Consider the following 18390-nt stretch of genomic DNA (forward strand, 5'->3'; position numbering starts at 1 on the left):
TTATAGTAATAATGGTTACCAAACATTGTGCAATAAAATAAAACACAGATTTTGACGGTATTTTCAGCAAATTAAAAAAATATAGTTTTTATTTATGAAAATAAATACTTCAGCATCTATTCATCTTTTTTTTTCCATTTTTCTTTTTTTTAAATATCAGACATGCCTGGGGCAAACATGCATGTCATAAGTAACATGAAGCCCAGAGGTAAACTGATCAAAAGGTCAAATTGCTGATCAACAATCTGTCCTTGTTCCAGAGGGACCAGTGAGCACCACCAGCAGAGACTGTGGGACGGGGGCCGAACGAGGCTGTGTGCCGGGGTGTCAGTCACCCCCGGTGTTCTGCTTATCCAAGGCGGTGCTCCACACCTCATCTGAGGGCAGCTCAGGGAGAACCCAGCTCTGAGGGATGAAGCTGCCCTCAGGGACATCCGACGGCACCAGGTACTGATCCCACGCCCTCCTGGTTGGGAAGAAGACAGGGAAACCATGACATCAGAAGTTCAACTGGAGATCAAGACACTGTAGGACTGCAACCTGTGTGAAGGTCAGGCCACATTGTGTCGTAGCAGCGGTGGTGAACTCACTGGAAGCTGCAATGCCAAAATGTAGAGCTCACCTCGTCTGTATGAGGGCGTGCAGGGAGGTCTCTGCCTGTAAGTAATACTGCCTGTAGGGCTGCAGCGGGTGGTCAGAAGGCATTTCATCTGGGAGGAACAGAACAGCGGTACTTTATCGCCCCCCTGTGGGGAAACTGGGTAATGTTCCCCTTATACTGCTTTATCTTGCTTTCCATGACAGACACAAACACGCTAACAAATATCTGTATCACAAAGTATGATGTCTTGCTTAGACCAAAAAAATGGATTTAAATGGATTTTATAGTCATTTACTTACTCTTAGCCCAGACCACCTTAAAACCAACAAGTTATCCAGCTAAGTAAGAAATCCTGCTTTGTGATACAGGCCTCGGGTGGGAGCATCCAACATTTCTGGAGCAATTATGGCTAAAGGCCACGTGATTTGAGCCGATGACCTTCCCGATTAGGCCACAGATCCCTCACCAACTGAGCTAGACTCCATCCCAATAAGAGACTTGACAGCACCTCACATGCTGTTTAAAGAACATTGTTATTCCACTATCAACATGGCTGCCAAACAGGTCCATTTTAACAGCAGCCCCGGGCGTACCTCCGAAGAGCACACACTCCACCTCCCGCCTCCTCTGCAGCTGCTTCTCCCTCTCCTTCCGGTGCTTCCTCTCCTGCTCCCGTTTCCGCTCCTCCTCTCGCTCTCCCTCCAGCATGACACGGAGTGCCTTTTCCTCTGCCGCGTACACAGCCGTACGCTTGCGGATCAGCCTCCTCAGGCGCTCCAGGTGGCCTTCGAACACCTCGTCCGCCTCCTTTTCCGGGTGAACGCCTGTCCCAGAGAGAGAAAAAAAAAAGACAAACCTGAGTTATACACGTACAGAGTTGGGTGATTCAGGTCCGGAGAGTGAAAGTCAAGACCAAGGTTTGTTTCAACCAACCAGTTGCGCATTAAGAGTCATAGTCACAGAGAATTTAACTGGTTAGTTGAAACAAAAAGTCTCTGGAACTGAATTACCCAGCTCTGTACATGCATCATAAGATTCAACTGAAGAAATGGGTGGTAATTAGCAGAGAAACTGAATCAGGCGTTTTAAATGAGGGGAAACACAAAAGTGTACAGGGTTGGGGGTTCTCCAGGACTGGTATAGGAGACCCCTGCTCACTTATACCAAATATAAAAAAGGTGTCGTTGCAGTTCCTTCCACCAGGAGGCAGAATCATTTGTAGTAACAAGTCCTGTAAGAATGGGGGTGATATTTAAGCATAATCAAAAATACTAAGGCAGAGAGCCCAAGGACACTGAGCTGTTAAAATACCTCACAGCTTATTTCCCCTTCTTCTTAAGATCCTAGGCATTAAACTTCCAAATCATACTTGAGCTGAGCTCAGAGGGGCAGTGGGTTCGCCGTAATGCAGCGATTCTCCACCCATGGGTCGCAAGCAAAATTTTGGTCGCGGCAAATTCTGAAAGGGTCGAGAAGTAGAGCTGGAATGTAAGCATTTTAAAACCAGCAAACTCCTATCACTATCAGATTTCCCAGCCCCAATCCTAGAATTAACCTACATAAACAAGTCTTGGGTCTGCAAATGCTTAGCGCAAAACTAGTGAACATTCAACCAATCCAAGAAGCCAAACCAAAGATGCTTGCTTTAAAATTCACTGGTACATCCAATCAGATTTGTGTGATAGGCATTGATTGATGTAAATTGCAGAGTGCACTGATCATAGCATTACTTTAAACATATACTTGATATAGAGTTGTGACTGAGCTGACATGGTAAGAATTGGGTTGCAGGGCAAAAAAGGTTGAGAACTACTGCTGTAATGGACACACACTGGGAAGCTCCAAAGGGATATGGTTACAAGTTTGTGCCCCGCAACTGACTTACATCTGATATAGGCTGGCTGCTGCTCTGTGTGCAGTGCATCCTGGGATAACACCCAGGTTTTCTTTGACTCTGCACTGGATAAGCGATTATAATAATAGAACAGTAAACCATCATCACCACCCAGCACCCGGTCCCTGACAGGCGCGTGCCCGGCACCTTTCTTAGCGGCCGCCTCCTTCCTGAGCCTGCGCAGTTTCTCCAGCGAGCGCAGGACGTCCGTCATCCTCTTGGCGTCCGCCTGCTTCTTCCTCACCTCTGACAGCACGCTGTCCGCCGCCTGCCGCAGCTCAAGCTCCTGTACGCAGTGGGAAATGTAATACACGGCGTCAGTTTCGCTGTGGCACCAAACATATTGAGAATATATAACTTTAATGGAGACGTCATTCATACCCTTTTCTTCTCTTCCACTTGTTGGATACGTTTCATCCGCCACTTTTCTATAGCGGCGTCCTTCTCAGAAGCTCTTGCCTCTTTTTCTTTTATTTCCTCGCAAGACTCGCGTTTCTTACGACGATTCCTGGCTCTCTTCCTGCGGATCAAATCCACCTTTTTCTTGCAGGCGTCCATACAAGCGCTGTCGCCGAACACCTTCAGTTTGTCCTGCAGGTCGCTGCGCATCGCCGCGGCTTTGGCGTACGACTCCGTCCACACGCCCTCGTCCTCCATGTTTTGTTTTAATGTCTGGCATAAAAGCGACAAGTCCGACACAAGTCGGGCGGCATCATAAAGCCTTTCCTTCAGCTCACATATCGGTAGGGCACTATCAGGTTCCTTTGAAGCGGAGGACTTTTTAATTTTCCTGTTCAGCAAAAAAGTCAAGAGCCACTGTTCATCCAGGCGCCTCTGTGTGCTTTCTGGATCGGCAGGTGAAGGCTGCAGTCTCACCAACAGTCCGCCGTCCTGCCAGCACCCAGGAGGCGTGTCATGGTCCGCGGAATCACGGCCGTATCTTACTGTCCCCGGGGAATAATCAAAACCTTGTTGTTGACCCCCAAACCCCGGGTGATTAAAACGCGATTCACTAACGCTGTGCGAATGGTCACCGACCGCTCTGTCTAAATGAGAGACCCCCATCTGATTATGTTGCCCGTAATCCGGGTCCGCACTGGAAGGTGGATCGGCCGGTCCGTCCGCCTCACTGTACCTATGGTTAGACTCGGGGTTGAAAGGAAGCGCCGGTGGCGGACGAGTCGGATCAAAACCCTGAACAGAAAAATCCTGAGGCTCACGGTTAAAGCCTTGATGATACGGCGGTCCAAACCTGTAGTCCGATCTGTTATGCTCCATGTGAGATATAAAAGGCGACCACTGTGGCTGAACATATCTCTGGTTGTTAGCAGTCATCTGATGCGGCGGCGGTGGGTGTTGATAAATACCTTGACTGGGCCAAAATCCGCCTGGGACTGGTACTGAACCGAGCATCTCATTACTGGCCGAAACGTATGATCGGGCACCCGGAAAGCTGCCGCTCGCCATGCCCAGCATGTTAGGATCCGGATACATAGGATGCGACACCCGCTGCGCCTGTCCTTCCGAGTACGTGTGTTTTTCCATAATCGTTTCGACTTCAGTCCACACACTTACGAAATGCAAAAGAAAAGATCTAAATGAATAAAATGTCAATTAATCCGCAGTCAAAGAAAGCAAAACACAAGCATCCACACCCCAATAGTGTTGCCGGTACAACATCACTCCACAACCCGGGGCTGGCAGTTTTTTTTTTTGGTTACGGAAGTTGTCGTCCTTTATTACATTAAATTCGCAGCGACACAGTGAGGAGCGGAGGCCTCATTACACCCGGCCCGCATATTAACGCTGAACGTAGAAAAACGACACTCAGCTATAAACGCCCAAAGTGACCTGCCATGGATCGTCGTCGAGCCTTTCATTGGCGCAGGAACCTAAACGACGAATTTATAAATATACATATAACATTATAAACATAATGTAAGTTGAATGCTTATGTCATTGATATCAATCCAATATAGATTAAACTTATTTTTCATATTTGTTATAGGAATAACATGAAATCATTAGGAATAAGTGCCTTTTCCATTTAGATTATTTATAAAGAAACTTCATTCAGGTGTAGCATTATGTAATGACACATTCGCCAAAATATTTACATGTTTTATTTATATAATTTTGCATAAAATGCTGTTTATTTTACATCGCATAAACGGACATTTTTTTTTTACAGATATACATTTTTTATTTATATATTTAAACAATTACACTGACAAATCGTTTAAGATTCATACCTGGTTCAGAGTAGCACTCTGGCTAAGTTTCCTGTAAGTGTATGTTTAACTGGAAAAAGGGACTAAACTTAAAAATGACAAGCAAATATTCTCGACTAGATTTTCAATGTACAGAGTTCAGCCAACGGGTTGTGGCACTATGAAGGCCTTCAGTGGTTCGACATGAACAATACAAATGAAAGTAGCATCTTTCATCCTGAGGCAGATTGTTTCTTAATGGAAGCCATTGTAGCATCAACACTCCTGTGTTATGACTCCTGGAAAGATGGTTTGTGCCATTTAATGCTACAATGTTACTGTAAGTCAAATCAATAAATAAACAGAACCCAACATACATAAAATGAAAAAACAATAGTTACATCCTAACTGACAACACACCACCACCTCTGTAATACGTTTCCTAAAGTGCATCAGTCATTGCAAATGAATGTGAGAGTCCTGATGCCAGCTAAGTATTAAACCTCGGAAAGGACAGTACAGCCGCTTATTACCGGTATACTTCTCGCACTGAATGCTGGGGTGTTAGTAAGGAAAACACTGAATATGTATCTACAGAATTTCACCCAAGTGAAAAGGAAAAGGAAGTGATGCCAATCAAGGTACAACGTGATAAAATGTCAACACAAACTTAAAAAAAACTTAACAGTCTTATGTTAAAATTTGATCTGTTTCTCTTTTGGATCCTAAAACATTTCCACCAGGTTAAAGTAAAAAAGTCTACTCTGATTCTTTATAGCCCTAACCAATAATCTGTACAAAGATAAACACAGATAAACAGTTACCTATTGCTAGCTGTTTAGTATGAAATTAAACCTGGTCTATGAACCTTTGTTGCCAAGACACACTGAAATTGCTAATGTTATTGAAAATTAAGGAGGCTGGAGGGCCGATTCCCTTTAACCATTCATCCTAAAACTTCAACGGTGGTGTGTTGGATGGTTGTGGAGAGACACTGAGCAGCAGTATCAGTTGTTGGCTATGTCCGCCTGTCTGCGCCAGCCGTCCTCCTCTACCCCGCACTCATACTCTTCATCGGCAGCATCCTTAGATGGGGCTCTGAAAAAGGCGGGAAACTCAAAATCAGCTTCCAACCGCAAGACTGCAGCTTCTCCTCCAAAATAATGGATGTCCTGCAGTTACGAAGGGGACCGACGCCGATGCATGTTCACTTGCCTGATGTACTGAGGGAGTGACTTTCCTAGAACCACGTCTTCGTTGATCTTTATAGCTACGATGTTGGAATGCGGCACGTCGAACATGGGATCCAGTAGCAGCTTCTCCTGGTAATTTTGTCATGCATGTTAAGGCACGAGTCAAAAAAAGGCCCCATAAAGCATGAGATTCTCAATTCCAGCGACTCACCATGATGGACCGGAGCCCGCGGGCACCCGTCTTCTTCTCCAAAGCCAACTGCGCGATGCCACGCAAGGCGTCTGCAGTTATGTTGAGGTCGCACTGAAATGGAAACCGCAGAGGCGAAGCCATTAACATGAGATTCTTCCAGCAAGCTGAATGCATTATGAGGCCAGGTCGGTCAAAGAAACGGAAGTCCTGAGAGCTGCCGGCTCAAATCCCAAAAAGGGTCTTACTCTTGCTCCCTAGAGGCAAGTACCTCATCTGCAGTAACATATCCAGCAGCAAAATAACTGAGCAACTTTTAGCATCGATTATTAAAACATGAGGGCAATTTTGGGGAAAGATGTTGGACGAGGAGGCGCTGACCTTGTCCATGCTGAATAGCGTCTGGTACTGGGGCACCACGGCATTGCGCGGCTCCGTCAGAATGCGCACCAGCGTGTCTTCGTCCAGGCTGTGCAGAGGCACCACCACGGGCAGCCGGCCCACAAACTCGGGGATCATGCCGAACTCGATGAGGTCACGGGCCTCCACCTGTCGCAGCAGCCGGTCTCGCTCCTCCATCTCGCGAACCGCGTCCGCCCTGCTGCCAGCCGCGTCAGCTGCCTCCGACTCCGCGACACGTCCCCTGCCCATGTTGGATGGAGCTCCGAATCCCAGGTACTGCATCCCAGGAAGGGAAGAGGACAAACGAGGGTGGAGACAAATCGCTTCTTCACTCAAATGATTTTCTCTCGATGTGCTTTAACCCCGAATTTCTCCAAATAAATGATCCGTATTCACAGTTTGTTAATGATGCATCACCTTCTCATTATTCCTCCTGCTGATGATCCGGTCGAGTCCGTTAAAGGCGCCAGATGCCACGAACAGGATATTGGTTGTGTCCACCTGAACGGTCTCCCCTCGCAGCTTCCTCGAGTTCTTCTCAGGCACGTTGATGACGGTTCCCTCCAGGAGCTTGAGCAAACCCTGCCGAGGCAGACAGCAGAGAAAAATAAATCCCGCAGAGGAGCTAACTATTTATCATTATCAGGGACTGCGGCTCGATTTACAGCCGTTTTCCAATAAATGCCAGATGTCTCCTCACTGGCGATTTTACAAGGCACAATTCTAGCTGGACTGAAGGACAATCGCCGTCTTTCAGATACCGACCTGCTGGACCCCTTCACCACCCACATCTCGCAGCTGGTGGATCCCGGGAACGCTGCCAATCTTATCAACCTCGTCCAGGAAGACGATCCCTGGAGGCAGGAAGTAAGATTCCCTTCAGTTCCGCGGGCCTCTGTGGTCTATAAAACTGTGACGACAACCTAGTGATCCTGAATAAGTCAGATAAAACCCACCTTGCTGTGCTTTTTCGACGGCATAATTTGCATCCTGCAGCAGCTTTGCGATAACCGATTCGATGTCTTCTCCCACGTAGCCAGCCTGTGTCAGTGTGGTACAGTCACAGATGGCAAAGGGCACGTCCAGACACTTCGCCAGGGTCTGAGCCAGCAGTGTTTTTCCTGAAGGGACCACAGGGGGGCGATGCGAAGTTACTCTGACAATCTTACCAGATACGGTAGACCGATAACATATGAAAAGTACTTAGTGATTTAGAATCACCTGATCCAGTGGGACCCAGCAGGACAATATTGCTCTTCTCCAGCTTGATGTCAGTGTGGGCGGAGTCCATGATGTCACTGCCCCTCCTCTCCTGCGGAGCCTGCTGGGATGCCTGCTGCTGCAGAGAGGCACCCAAGGCGTTGCCATGGGGACTGATCCCCGCGATCTGGAGCAGCTCTGATCCCAGAGGGGGCAGGAGTTAAGCAGTAGGTTAAAACAATGTAGTGAGCATTGTTAGTGTCCACAATAAGCGACCAAGACAGCATCAAGACAGCCAAAGCTGTAAAGTTCAAACATGGTAACGATGACAGGACAGGAGTTATTTGGCTACATTTCGTTTTTCACCCAATTAGAAAATCATCCAGATAAAACTACCTAGACAGAAATCACAGAAAACACAGGAAGTTTAGCACAGACCCATTTCCAGGAGTTCTGGTCGAGATCGGTGATAATAAGATAGATAGGTGTTTAAAATAAGCTTTGTTGTTTCAACAGGAACAAGTAACATGGAAACCAGCAGATCAGCCATAGAAATCATTTGACACAATGAACTTTGGTAAGAGCTTTAGCCTCACAGTTCGCTCCAGATCACGCTGTTTGTGTTTTAGTCAAGACTACTAATACTCAGTCACTAAACCAGACATCGAAAACTAGATGGAGCAACAACATTGAGTCATTTTCTGATTTTCTTTTTTACAGGTAAAACTTTACATTTTATAAAGAGAAAGGCAGGTCTGGAGAAATTATGGTCTCCTTCATGCAGGGAGTCACTTTAACAGAAACCTTACATCTCTGTGTGTAAATAGGTGCAAGTTCAGTCTATTAATAGTCACAGCAAACATGGAGTTGAAACTGGGCCAGCAGCCACCTCATCTGTGTCCGACTCAGTCACCACCTCACCTACACATACTATACAGCATTCACTAAAAATCAGATCTGGGCAGCAAATGGGCGGCACCAACAGCACACAGGGAAAGGGCGCTGGGAACCACACTTACTCGTGAATTTGTACTCATCATCCCGTCTTCTTATCTCAAGCTCTGGTGAGAGAAGACGAAAGACTGCATCAGGGCATCTCTGAGAGAACATCTGCACAGCCGTAAGAGGCAGCCTTCATTTTGGTTTTATTCAAATAACAGCCCCCTCCCCATTTTCGTAATGAGACCTCCCGGACTGTACCAACCTCGTGGCTGCAGGGAGGCTTGCTTCTCGGCTTCCAGGGGCTGTCTGGCGCCTGCTGGGATGTTGTTATAAATGCGTTTGTAGTGGTTGTACACGGCCACTGCCAGGACCTTCTTAGCATAAGACTGACCCACTACATACTTATCCAGATATGCGAAAATCTGCACAAAAGCAAAAAGACAAACACATTCCCTTATAAGCCAGGTAGAAATTAGCCAGAAGAAACACAACTTCACTCAATCAGCAAAATAAAACCAAACAAAAACATGCAGACCTGAGAAAGGCTGAATGAATAACAAATACATGTGACTCATAGCTATCAGCTAGCTCTCAGAGGCCACTGGACATCTGCTTTTGCAGTGGGAATGGAGGGGGGGGGGATCGAATCAGTTACAAATCACAATTTTTGAGTTAAAAAAAAAACTATTGTAAAATATCAATTGAAACAAATTACTGTAATTATGTTGCCCACATTTGTTACTGCTAATACATTTGCCCAGTTGCACATGGGCTGATTCTGCTAAGGTACCGACATGCACAAGTCTGGCACGGTGGTATCATGAATAAGCAAGCATGTGCAGAGACTTTTCCAGCACAGTCTCAATGTAAATCCAGAGGGCGGACAAACTTTGGAGTCTATAAAGTAAACAGACAGTTAGACATGAATGCAGCTTATCTACAAGACTTGCCACCGTAAAGTTAAATATTGTGGTAATACCACTAACACCACTGTGGATGACCAAAAACTTGCAGCCACATGTACAAAGCACCAAACCCTCGACAACTTTAAATATCCCCCCAAGCACTAGTGGCAAGGCTAAACAGTTGACTGCTAAAAAGCTGCTGTAACTGCAGGTACTGGAGTTTGTACTGAATAATTTTATTTTGATCATTTCCATTAGTGGAAAGTTCAGGTCCAGAAAGTACAAATCCAGACCATGGTTTGGTTGCAAGTTAAGTACTCTGTCATTGTCACTTTTTATACTGAAATGGTTGGTTGAAACAAAACCTTGGTCTGGATTTGTGTTTTCTGGACCAGAATTTTCCACCTCAGATCATTTTGTCTAAAAAGATTCTTTAATGTACAAAAAAAAAAAATGCTTTAAATGTTGACCAGGGGGGGTATTCCATGAAGCAGGATTAAGGGAAAGTCTGACTTATTTCGACAAGTCAGTCTTACTTAAGTGAGAGTTCCATTCCATCAACGTGTCTTAAATGAATCCCCGCTATTCAGCCCATGGTAATTTATACCTGCGAACAAGTCTGCTTCGGACCAGGCTAACTGTCTCGCTTAGTTTAGTGTTGTCTCAAAAAACGTCCGACATCGGACGAAATTCCGCAATCTTACTATTCATGTCATATGTAATCTGTTGAATTATATGTCCTCATCTGACATTATATTTTACATTATCTGATTGAATTTTTTTGTTAATCTGTAAGGTGTACCAAAATGACATGATTTTGTGAATGAGTCTTGTATATACGTATATAAAAAAATGGCACCCTATAGTCAGTGCTGTGAGTAAAAGCAAGACGAGAAAGCAGAGAATAAAAACCATCTTTCCTGAAGTAAAGCTCTGCGTGATACTTCCATAATATGGAGAACAGAGCTGAGATTGCTACATAATCAATATAATAAAGCCTATAAAATCACGTCTTAGCATTCCAATTAATTCCAAAATAATTACAGTAAAATCTCGTTATAGTGGACTCGCTTATAACGGAATATCATCCATGACGGACAAGGTCCGCTGGTCCTGGCCGTGCGCCTTTAAGAACATGCAGAAAAAGCATCGGATATAGCGGACTCGCATATAACGAAATTTCACTTATAATGGACAAACAATTTAGTCCCCAGCGCCGCTTTTAGCTGAAGTTTTGTTCGGCTATAACGGACATGCAGGCTCCGCCTACAAGGCGTGTGGCGTGCCGGTGATATCCAGCGCAGATACGTACGTAGTCGGGATTATTAATAGTCACGCATCTGGTCAGGTAAAGCTGGATTACTACATGTACAATATAATAATCTATACCACAAGTGTGTCTGCTGGAGTGTGGCATGAGTAAATGGTGTCCTGTAGTTGTGTTCTGGGCATACAGCAACTCTGGATGTAACGGACTGTTTTGCCAGGTCCCTTGAAGTCCGTTATAATGCTATTTTACTGTAAAATAAAAGTGTATGCATATTACAAAGGTGAAACATGAACTGCAATGACTAATTGGAAAAAAAAATCCGTTAAAATAATAAAAATAACAGGAAGATATTTTTATATTTTTAGTCACTGTCTACTTTGAACGTTTGCTACTAAAATACCAAAGACAACATCCAGTTATTTGAGCACAACATTTCACACGGATGTGATTTAAAGTATTTTACGGAGATCAAATAATATTATACAGTAATAATAACAGGTGAAATCAACCAAGAAGGTTCCCCGTTGGCTATGGGGTTCGAACCAGCAACTTTCACATTATTATAAGGCGACAGCATAAACCACCGTACTACCATGCCACTGTACTAAGCACTTGTAACATTTACGTTTGTCTGCAATCCATTGTCAAGCCAACTGCTTGGCTTTTTATGGCCACAGTATTGCCTTTTTTTTTTTTAACGATTACATCTTTGTATTTTCATACAGCTCCATCAGCAGCGTTTATTCTGCGGCGGAAAGAAACACCGCTCTCATTTTACAGGCTTTCCGACTCATTTGGACGATCTATCGTTTATCCATTTATTTGGGCTTCTTAAATATCGCGGGTGTGCGCACTAAGTGAGACTATGCAAGTCTGTCTTGAATGAGCCTTGATTAATTAAAACTGAACTGCGTTCCTGGAACGACGTGAGGCTAAGTTTAGAGATGGAGCTAGGTTGAGTCTGACTTTTTCGGAAAAGTCTGCCTTTCTTTAGCTACTTTAATGGAATACCCACCTGAAATGCTCAAGAGGATCAATGTAAAAAGTAAACATTTTAAGCAAAAATTAAACAAAAATAAAAGATGACGTCATTTTCAAAATTGCAATGTATAATGAATCAGAAAACAAATATAGTTATATCCAATGAGGGAGGTGTCTGCTAATTCCCACCCCTAGTTGGAGCAGTTACCTTTTTCGGTGGAGGAGGGGGCTTCTGCTGAAAGGCCAACTTTCCCGCCTCGGTGGCTGATTCCGGCTCCCTGTTCAGACTCTTCTTGGTGTCCGTTTCTGAGAGCACCACGAAAAAGTGATGGCAGTTCTCACATTTAACGAAGCGCGTCGATGCTGCCGGTATGGGAGCGAAAAAACACAAAACTGGTAAGTGGACCAAGAACTACAACAATTCCTTGTTTTTGTAAACAACATGCATTAAACCAAGGCGATGTTGAGTCCATGGCTACAGCCTTGCATTAAACAGAATCTATAAGTACAAATAAGAATATAACATACAGATGATAATCCAAAGTTACACCGAGTTTTCTATTATTACACCATTTCTCGGTTATCTCAGTGGAGCTGAGATGGCAAACTTACACACAAAGGTTTCCACGTGAGTGCATGGATCTCCGCATTTAGGGCACCGGAGCTGGCCACCTCCTTTCCCGGAGCCTCCGGATCCACCGGACCTTTTACTGCCTCCGTCACCAACTGATTTCTATCGTGGCGACAAAAACGACCACATGTATTACATAAGAAAAGTCTTAGCGGAATGCATTATTAATTCTACACAATCAACCAACAATATACTTTTAGGCATCATTTCAAAACTTGCACAACCACAGTAAAATATTCAGATAGACATGCAGTCAAAAGGTGATAAATGGATACTGCTCAGCGTGGAACCATCTGGAAAAATAACTACTTTAGATAATATATAATTGCATCAACACTAACAAAGATTAACACCCATTACCGACAGAACTATATCATCGACCTGCAGATTGCATTTTGTCTGTCTGTAGAGCAGCTATATATAATATGTGTACCTTTCCACCATCAGCAGAGCTGTCTTTGCTCGATCCCTCCTTGAATGCAAAATAAACCGCAGACTCTGAGAAAGTTCTCAAAGGTACTTTGCGAGGCAGGCCAACGTCATGAACTCCTGGTCTACTCAGGGCAAACAGTTGAACCCGAGAGCAAGAGATTCCTTTAAATGCAAGAAAACTCATAACTCAATAAATAATAATAATAATAATAATAATAATAACTAGAAACTGCAGGCAGTTACGAAAGGGTCCAAAGCGCAGGACGATCGGACTGGTCGGACAGTAGAGGAATAACGGCAGTGAACCGGCGGCCAGGGTAGTAGAAAGTCAGACAGAATTAGACTGCCATAACAGGATAGGAGATGTAGGACAGAGCTGGACGGTCTCAGTAGTAGGCAGACGTTAGGATGGAGATGCTTTTAGTGCAGGTGTAACAGGCCAGTCAACATCAGAGAGTACACTGTGCACATCAGGATACCTAGCTGAAATACAAAAATACTAAGCTGGGTTCGAACCGGCGATCCTCTGATTACAGGCACACAGGATTAGCACACTGAGCCATCCGCTGCTGTGGGTAAGATGACTGAGATCAGTAGACACCTTCTGGTAACTCGTTTTAGCTCAATGAGCCTAGGTGGGTCTTAGATGTATATAGACAGTGGCGTAGCGCTCCCGATTGACCGATCGACACGAAGTTTGGAGGGTCTCTCTGTGGTTCAGTCCTACATCAGTGAGCCAAATTTTGTAATGATTGGCTGAAGCATCCCTGAGATATAGCTGTCTGATTGAAATGGACGTGGCACCAGTAGAGTCAGGGTGTGGCTGGTGGCCATACCTTACCAAAAGTTTCTTTTTTTTCTCTAAATCTTTAAAAGGACTATCTTCTGATTTGAAGGACAACAGATGTATGTAGGTTTGTTGAAAATCAAAGGAGGTTAACAACAAAAGCTGTTTTCAGACAAATATAATTTATGTAAAAACAGAAAGAGGGAGAACCAAGTTATATATGTTGTTAGATTAGTCATGACATAGTTAATTGTAGTCGCAATAAATTTCAACTGTAGGCTTGACAGGTCTGGAGATATAGGCAGAAATGCAAATCGGGGTGCTGTAGCGCCCCCATCTGACTGACTGGGACGGGTCAGTGGGACTGAGTAGTGGGTAGGAATAGGAATCTTGTTGCCAAATTTGGTCAGTCTAGGACTTACGGTTTAGGCTGGGCATTCAGTTTTAGGGAAGAAAAATAATTATTGTTCAACCCTCTGGAGTAGTGCCTGAGCACGTCTAAATTAACAATAATATAAGCTTCATTGATCATCGTGGGGAAAACGCCTTCACGTATCCCCAGCTCACTTCACGGAGGGTATGCTGTGCACATCGGGCTGCCTAGCTCGAGGACCCACCTAAGCTGGGTTCGAACCTGCGACCCTCTGATTACAAGCATACAAGTTTAGCCCACTGAGCCACCCGCTGCTGTTGGTAAAACTGGAGAGATCGCTGGACACCTTCCTACCTGATCTGGAAACTCATTGTACCTCAAGGAGCCTAGGTGGGTCTTAGATGTATATAGACAGTGGCGTAGCGCTCCTGATTGACCGATTGACACGAAGTTTGGAGGGTCTCTCTGTGGTTCAGTCCTACATCAGTGAGCCAAATTTTGTAATGATTGGATGAAGCATCCCTGAGATATAGCTGGCTGATTGAAATGGGCAAGACATCAGTACAGTCAGGGTGTGGCTGGTGGCTGTATCTTACCGAAAGTTTAAGATTTTTCTGTAAATCTTTAAAAGGACTGTCTCCTGATTTGAATGACACCAGATTTATGGATGTTAGTCGAAAATCCTAGGAGGTTAACAAAAAAACCTGTTTTCAAAACATCTGTAAATCATGCAAGAAGGCAAAGATGTAGAACCAAGATCTATATGCAGTTTGATTCGTCAGGACATAGTGAATTGGACTGGCAATAAATTTCAACTGTAGGCTTGACAGGTCTGGAGAAATAGGCAGAAATGCAAATCGGGGTGCTGTAGCGCCCCCATCTGACTGACTGGGATGGGTCAGTGGGACTGAGTAGTGGGTAGTAATAGGAATCTTGTTGCCAAATTTGGTCAGTCTAGGACTTACGGTTTAGGCTGGGCATTCAGTTTTAGGGAAGAAAAATAATTATTGTTCAACCCTCTGTAGTAGTGCCTGAGCACGTCTAAATTAACAATAATATAAGCTTCATTTATCATCGTGGGGAAAACGCCTTCACGTCTCCCCTGCTCACTTCACGGAGGGTATGCTGTGCACATCGGGCTGCCTAGCTCGAGTGCCCACCGAAGCTGGGTTCGAACCTGCGACCCTCTGATTACAAGCATACAAGTTTAGCCCACTGAGCCACCCGTTGCTGTGGTTAAAGCAGGTGAGATCAGTTGACACCTTCCTACCTGATCTGGTAACTCATTTGAGCTGAATTGGCCTAGGTTGGTCAGTAATATAAAAACAGTGGCCATAGCCACTGTTTACAGGGTAGGCTGAGGGTCAGAGGACAAATGTACCAGCTAAATTTGATTTAGATTGGTCATCATTAAGCCAGTCAAATTGCTGCTTGATTTTGATTGGCCGATGGCGGCCACTGTTTCAGGACTCATGACTGCCATTGTACGTGACTGACCTCAGGCTGCATCCTAGTACATACCTTCCAAATTTCAGTTGGATTGGCCGAGGCAGTCAGAAGATATTGGCAGTTTTTAGTTGTAGCGCCCCCTATGGACGAAATGCGGCCCGCCTTGGACCTTGCCCCCAAAATGGTGTAGGGAGGTAGGATTTCAAATTTGGTCAAGGTAGGCCAAGGCACGGCCAAGTTATAGTAGTCAGACCACAATGTGTCAAATTTAGATATTGTTTGGGCTAGGCTAATGGCCGTAGGACATAGAAATGTCTGAAATTTGTGGATGATTCTTGATCAGCTCAGAGTTCTGATTCGTTTGACACCTCATTTGTCTGATTTGGTAGGACAAGCTAGGACTGTAAAAAAAAAGTATGATTTGCGAAATATGCAAATTAGCAAAAAATCTAAGTAGGCGGAGCTTCATGGTCCCATTGACTTTTTGGCAGGGCATGGCTGTCTGTATCAGCAGAAAAAAGAATTTCGGTTGTAGGACAAACAGGACAGGAGATATTGACTGAAACGTGTTGGGGGGCGCTACGGCGCCCCCCTCTGGCTGAGTCGGACGGGTCGGACAACCTGAGTAGTGGGTCAGAATACCAATCATCCTACCAAATTTGGTCGGCCTAGGACTTACGGTTTAGGCTGGGCATTCAGTTTTAGGGAAGAAAAATAATAAAAAAAAAAATAAAAATAATAATAATCCTAACAAAAACAATAAGGTTCCATAGCACTACGTGCTTTGGACCCTTAATAATAATAATAGCCTTCATCTCCAAGCTAAACATCTTTCAGCAATAAAAACTACTCATAAACTGAAGCATGTTGATATAAAGACTAAGAAAATCTTGTCTAACAGAGAAATCTTAATTATCAAACACCACAGCAATTACGAAATCGGTCCGATGAGAATTCACATTGCTGTCCAACTTACCACGGAAATACATTAACATTACACACACACATTAAACCACTGACATTACTACCCTCAGTTGGTCAGATCAAACATTCCCCAGCAATATTAAGGTTTCCTGCCCCGGACTGTCTTACCTTTATGCGCCGAGTTTAGGAGGAACCTCACCGAAGACGCGCACAGACATGGCATGTTTTTGTTCCTATAAATAAAAGCGGATCATTGTCACCAGTTAATACAAACAAGACTGACTGAAATCTAGTTATCTAGTTAGTTAGGTGATCACCCAGAACTAGATAACTGTGTTAAAATGTAGCAGACACCGGCGATGGGCAGCTGCTTGTAGGCCGAAGCCTGGGTAAACATTTAAATTCGGATTGCGTTGTAAAAATATACATCCATGCTGACATGTCGGGACATAAAAACGTGAGAGTGTGTGTTCCTGTAACGCTACAGACGGTATGCTGGCTGATTCTGTCCTCCAGTTACCGAGTCGTTGAGGTCAGAACCTGTTTTGCACATAATGTCCATGGTCCACTTACGCGTTTTTCTGTCCGCTGTAAACTGGCCGAAAACCCTTTCAAGCTGTGGCTGTCAAGCTTATGCCCCGAGATCGCATGTGTAAACACCCTCTCAAAGAAACAATAAAGCAAAAAATTTATATTTACTCCTCGCTCTGGCGTGACCCTGTAAATTTAGGAGCAACTGTAGCGCAAATGCTTAAATGTGTCGGGAATACCACGTAACGAGCTCAGCGTTCAGAGCTCATTACGTCACTGTCCGCCTGACAGTATCTCACCAAAGATCTTCTGGCGTTGAGAAGATGGACAACTAAATAACGTCACGGTTCCGATTAGATATTATGCAGTTGTTTTCTTCTAGCAAACTCTGTTTAATTCCTTCATTGTCTTGCAGAAAGTCGTAGTGAATATCATGCTCTCATCACTTTTCCACGGGCATTTAACTATATACTTTCCACGTTTCAACCTCTGTACCACCTGCACTGTACTATACATTTTCTTGTTATTTAGTTGTTTGCGTCTTACTTTTTCTTGGGGGTTGTCCGGAGAGTAATTTTGTAATCAAGCTGGGTAAAAAAATACTGAGTGATCATGTTTCACCACACATAAATAAGCACGAAGATCCACTGTGAGTCGTCCATATTAAATCAGCGAGAACATCTTCTCCGTCTTCCTTGCTAAGCCACGCCTACACGGCGCGGAGCACCAATCGCTATGATTGGTACGCCCACTTATGTAATAGGTCGTCCCACTACCCTTACCATTGTATATTAGGTATGTATATGTTCCGACAGTTCACCGTGGTTAGGATCTCACATTCATGTGCACAGTGAAACACTGTAGACAGTCGCCACATTACACTGCATATGTTTGGACTGTGGTGGAAAACCCCCATGACACAAGGACAAACTCACAGTGAAGCAGTGGTGGAATTTGAACCCACAACCCTGGAGGTGTTTTGTACATTTTCCTTGTGAATTGGGCTTTGTGTGATGTTAAAAATGGAACTTTGGAATGAAATATAATGCTAATAATAGATCTGAATTAAATGACATTTTATATTGTTACAAGGAAAGTATTTGCTTTCTCAAACTTAATGTCTCATACAGATACTTCTGATACTTGAGCAAATGGTACAGTATATACCTGGCTTGGGGACTTCCAGGGCTGCTGAACTTTGGGTAATTTTAATTCATAAAAATACCCTAGGATACCTTCGGATCTTCCTAAAAGATCTTTCCAGAAACAGACTCAGACACCAGGTGATGGCTCTGATATATGATATGTGCTGAATCATTGTTGCCTTGAACAGACTGAATAGAATCAGGAAATCCCACTGATATTTTATACAACACCCTTCTGGACACAGTTGTCTTAAAGCAATTCAGATTTAAGAAGAATAGCACCACAAAATGTCAGACCAACAAACAGGAGGCAGTAATACAAATCTCTGT

At 44.2% G+C, this 18390-nt stretch overlaps 2 protein-coding genes across 4 annotated transcripts; both read right to left on the bottom strand.

Annotated features, from left to right (window-relative positions):
- Nucleotides 1-60: 60 nt before the first annotated feature.
- On the bottom strand, nucleotides 61-4244 carry pdcd7 (programmed cell death 7). The gene is made up of 7 exons (XM_023814248.2): nucleotides 4151-4244; nucleotides 3863-4065; nucleotides 2877-3167; nucleotides 2643-2781; nucleotides 1195-1425; nucleotides 623-710; nucleotides 61-466 (listed from the first exon to the last, which is right to left on the bottom strand). Exons 1-7 carry the CDS (start codon nucleotides 4173-4175, stop codon nucleotides 328-330), a joined length of 1116 nt encoding a protein of 371 aa, XP_023670016.1. The 5' UTR covers nucleotides 4176-4244; the 3' UTR covers nucleotides 61-327.
- A 359-nt stretch (nucleotides 4245-4603) lies between these two features.
- Nucleotides 4604-17595, bottom strand: clpxa (caseinolytic mitochondrial matrix peptidase chaperone subunit Xa). Of its 3 annotated transcripts, none has more exons than XM_023814207.2 (15): nucleotides 17462-17595; nucleotides 16553-16617; nucleotides 12853-13013; nucleotides 12401-12521; nucleotides 11997-12151; nucleotides 8895-9054; nucleotides 8710-8751; nucleotides 7712-7888; nucleotides 7447-7611; nucleotides 7256-7344; nucleotides 6908-7072; nucleotides 6470-6766; nucleotides 6110-6202; nucleotides 5921-6027; nucleotides 4604-5803 (listed from the first exon to the last, which is right to left on the bottom strand). In XM_023814207.2, exons 1-15 carry the CDS (start codon nucleotides 17527-17529, stop codon nucleotides 5713-5715), a joined length of 1956 nt encoding a protein of 651 aa, XP_023669975.1. In that variant the 5' UTR covers nucleotides 17530-17595; the 3' UTR covers nucleotides 4604-5712. The 3 variants fall into 3 exon arrangements, with proteins under 3 accessions (XP_023669975.1, XP_072574002.1, XP_023669976.1); XM_072717901.1 differs by lacking the exon at nucleotides 17462-17595 and adding an exon at nucleotides 17215-17233; XM_023814208.2 differs by lacking the exon at nucleotides 17462-17595 and adding an exon at nucleotides 16958-17180.
- Nucleotides 17596-18390: the final 795 nt, after the last annotated feature.

This window comes from Paramormyrops kingsleyae, chromosome 11 (genome assembly GCF_048594095.1).
Source record: "Paramormyrops kingsleyae isolate MSU_618 chromosome 11, PKINGS_0.4, whole genome shotgun sequence".
Lineage (NCBI taxonomy): Eukaryota > Metazoa > Chordata > Actinopteri > Osteoglossiformes > Mormyridae > Paramormyrops > Paramormyrops kingsleyae.

Excerpts from the sequence above, each read along its gene's own strand:
- pdcd7 (XM_023814248.2), bottom strand. The coding sequence starts at position 4,175 with ATGTTGTACCGGCAACACTATTGGG. Across the intron at positions 3,168-3,862 it reads CGGATTTTGGCCCAGTCAAG|ACATTAAAACAAAACATGGA; the intron begins GTATTTATCAAC and ends CTTTTATGCCAG. Across the intron at positions 711-1,194 it reads GGAGTGTGTGCTCTTCGGAG|ATGAAATGCCTTCTGACCAC; the intron begins GTACGCCCGGGG and ends TGTTCCTCCCAG.
- clpxa (XM_023814207.2), bottom strand. The coding sequence starts at position 17,529 with ATGATCACTCAGTATTTTTTTACCCAGCTTGATTACAAAATTACTCTC. Across the intron at positions 13,014-16,552 it reads CCTAAACTCGGCGCATAAAG|GAATCTCTTGCTCTCGGGTT; the intron begins GTAAGACAGTCC and ends TTGCATTTAAAG. Across the intron at positions 6,028-6,109 it reads GCGGGCTCCGGTCCATCATG|GAGAAGCTGCTACTGGATCC; the intron begins GTGAGTCGCTGG and ends CAAAATTACCAG.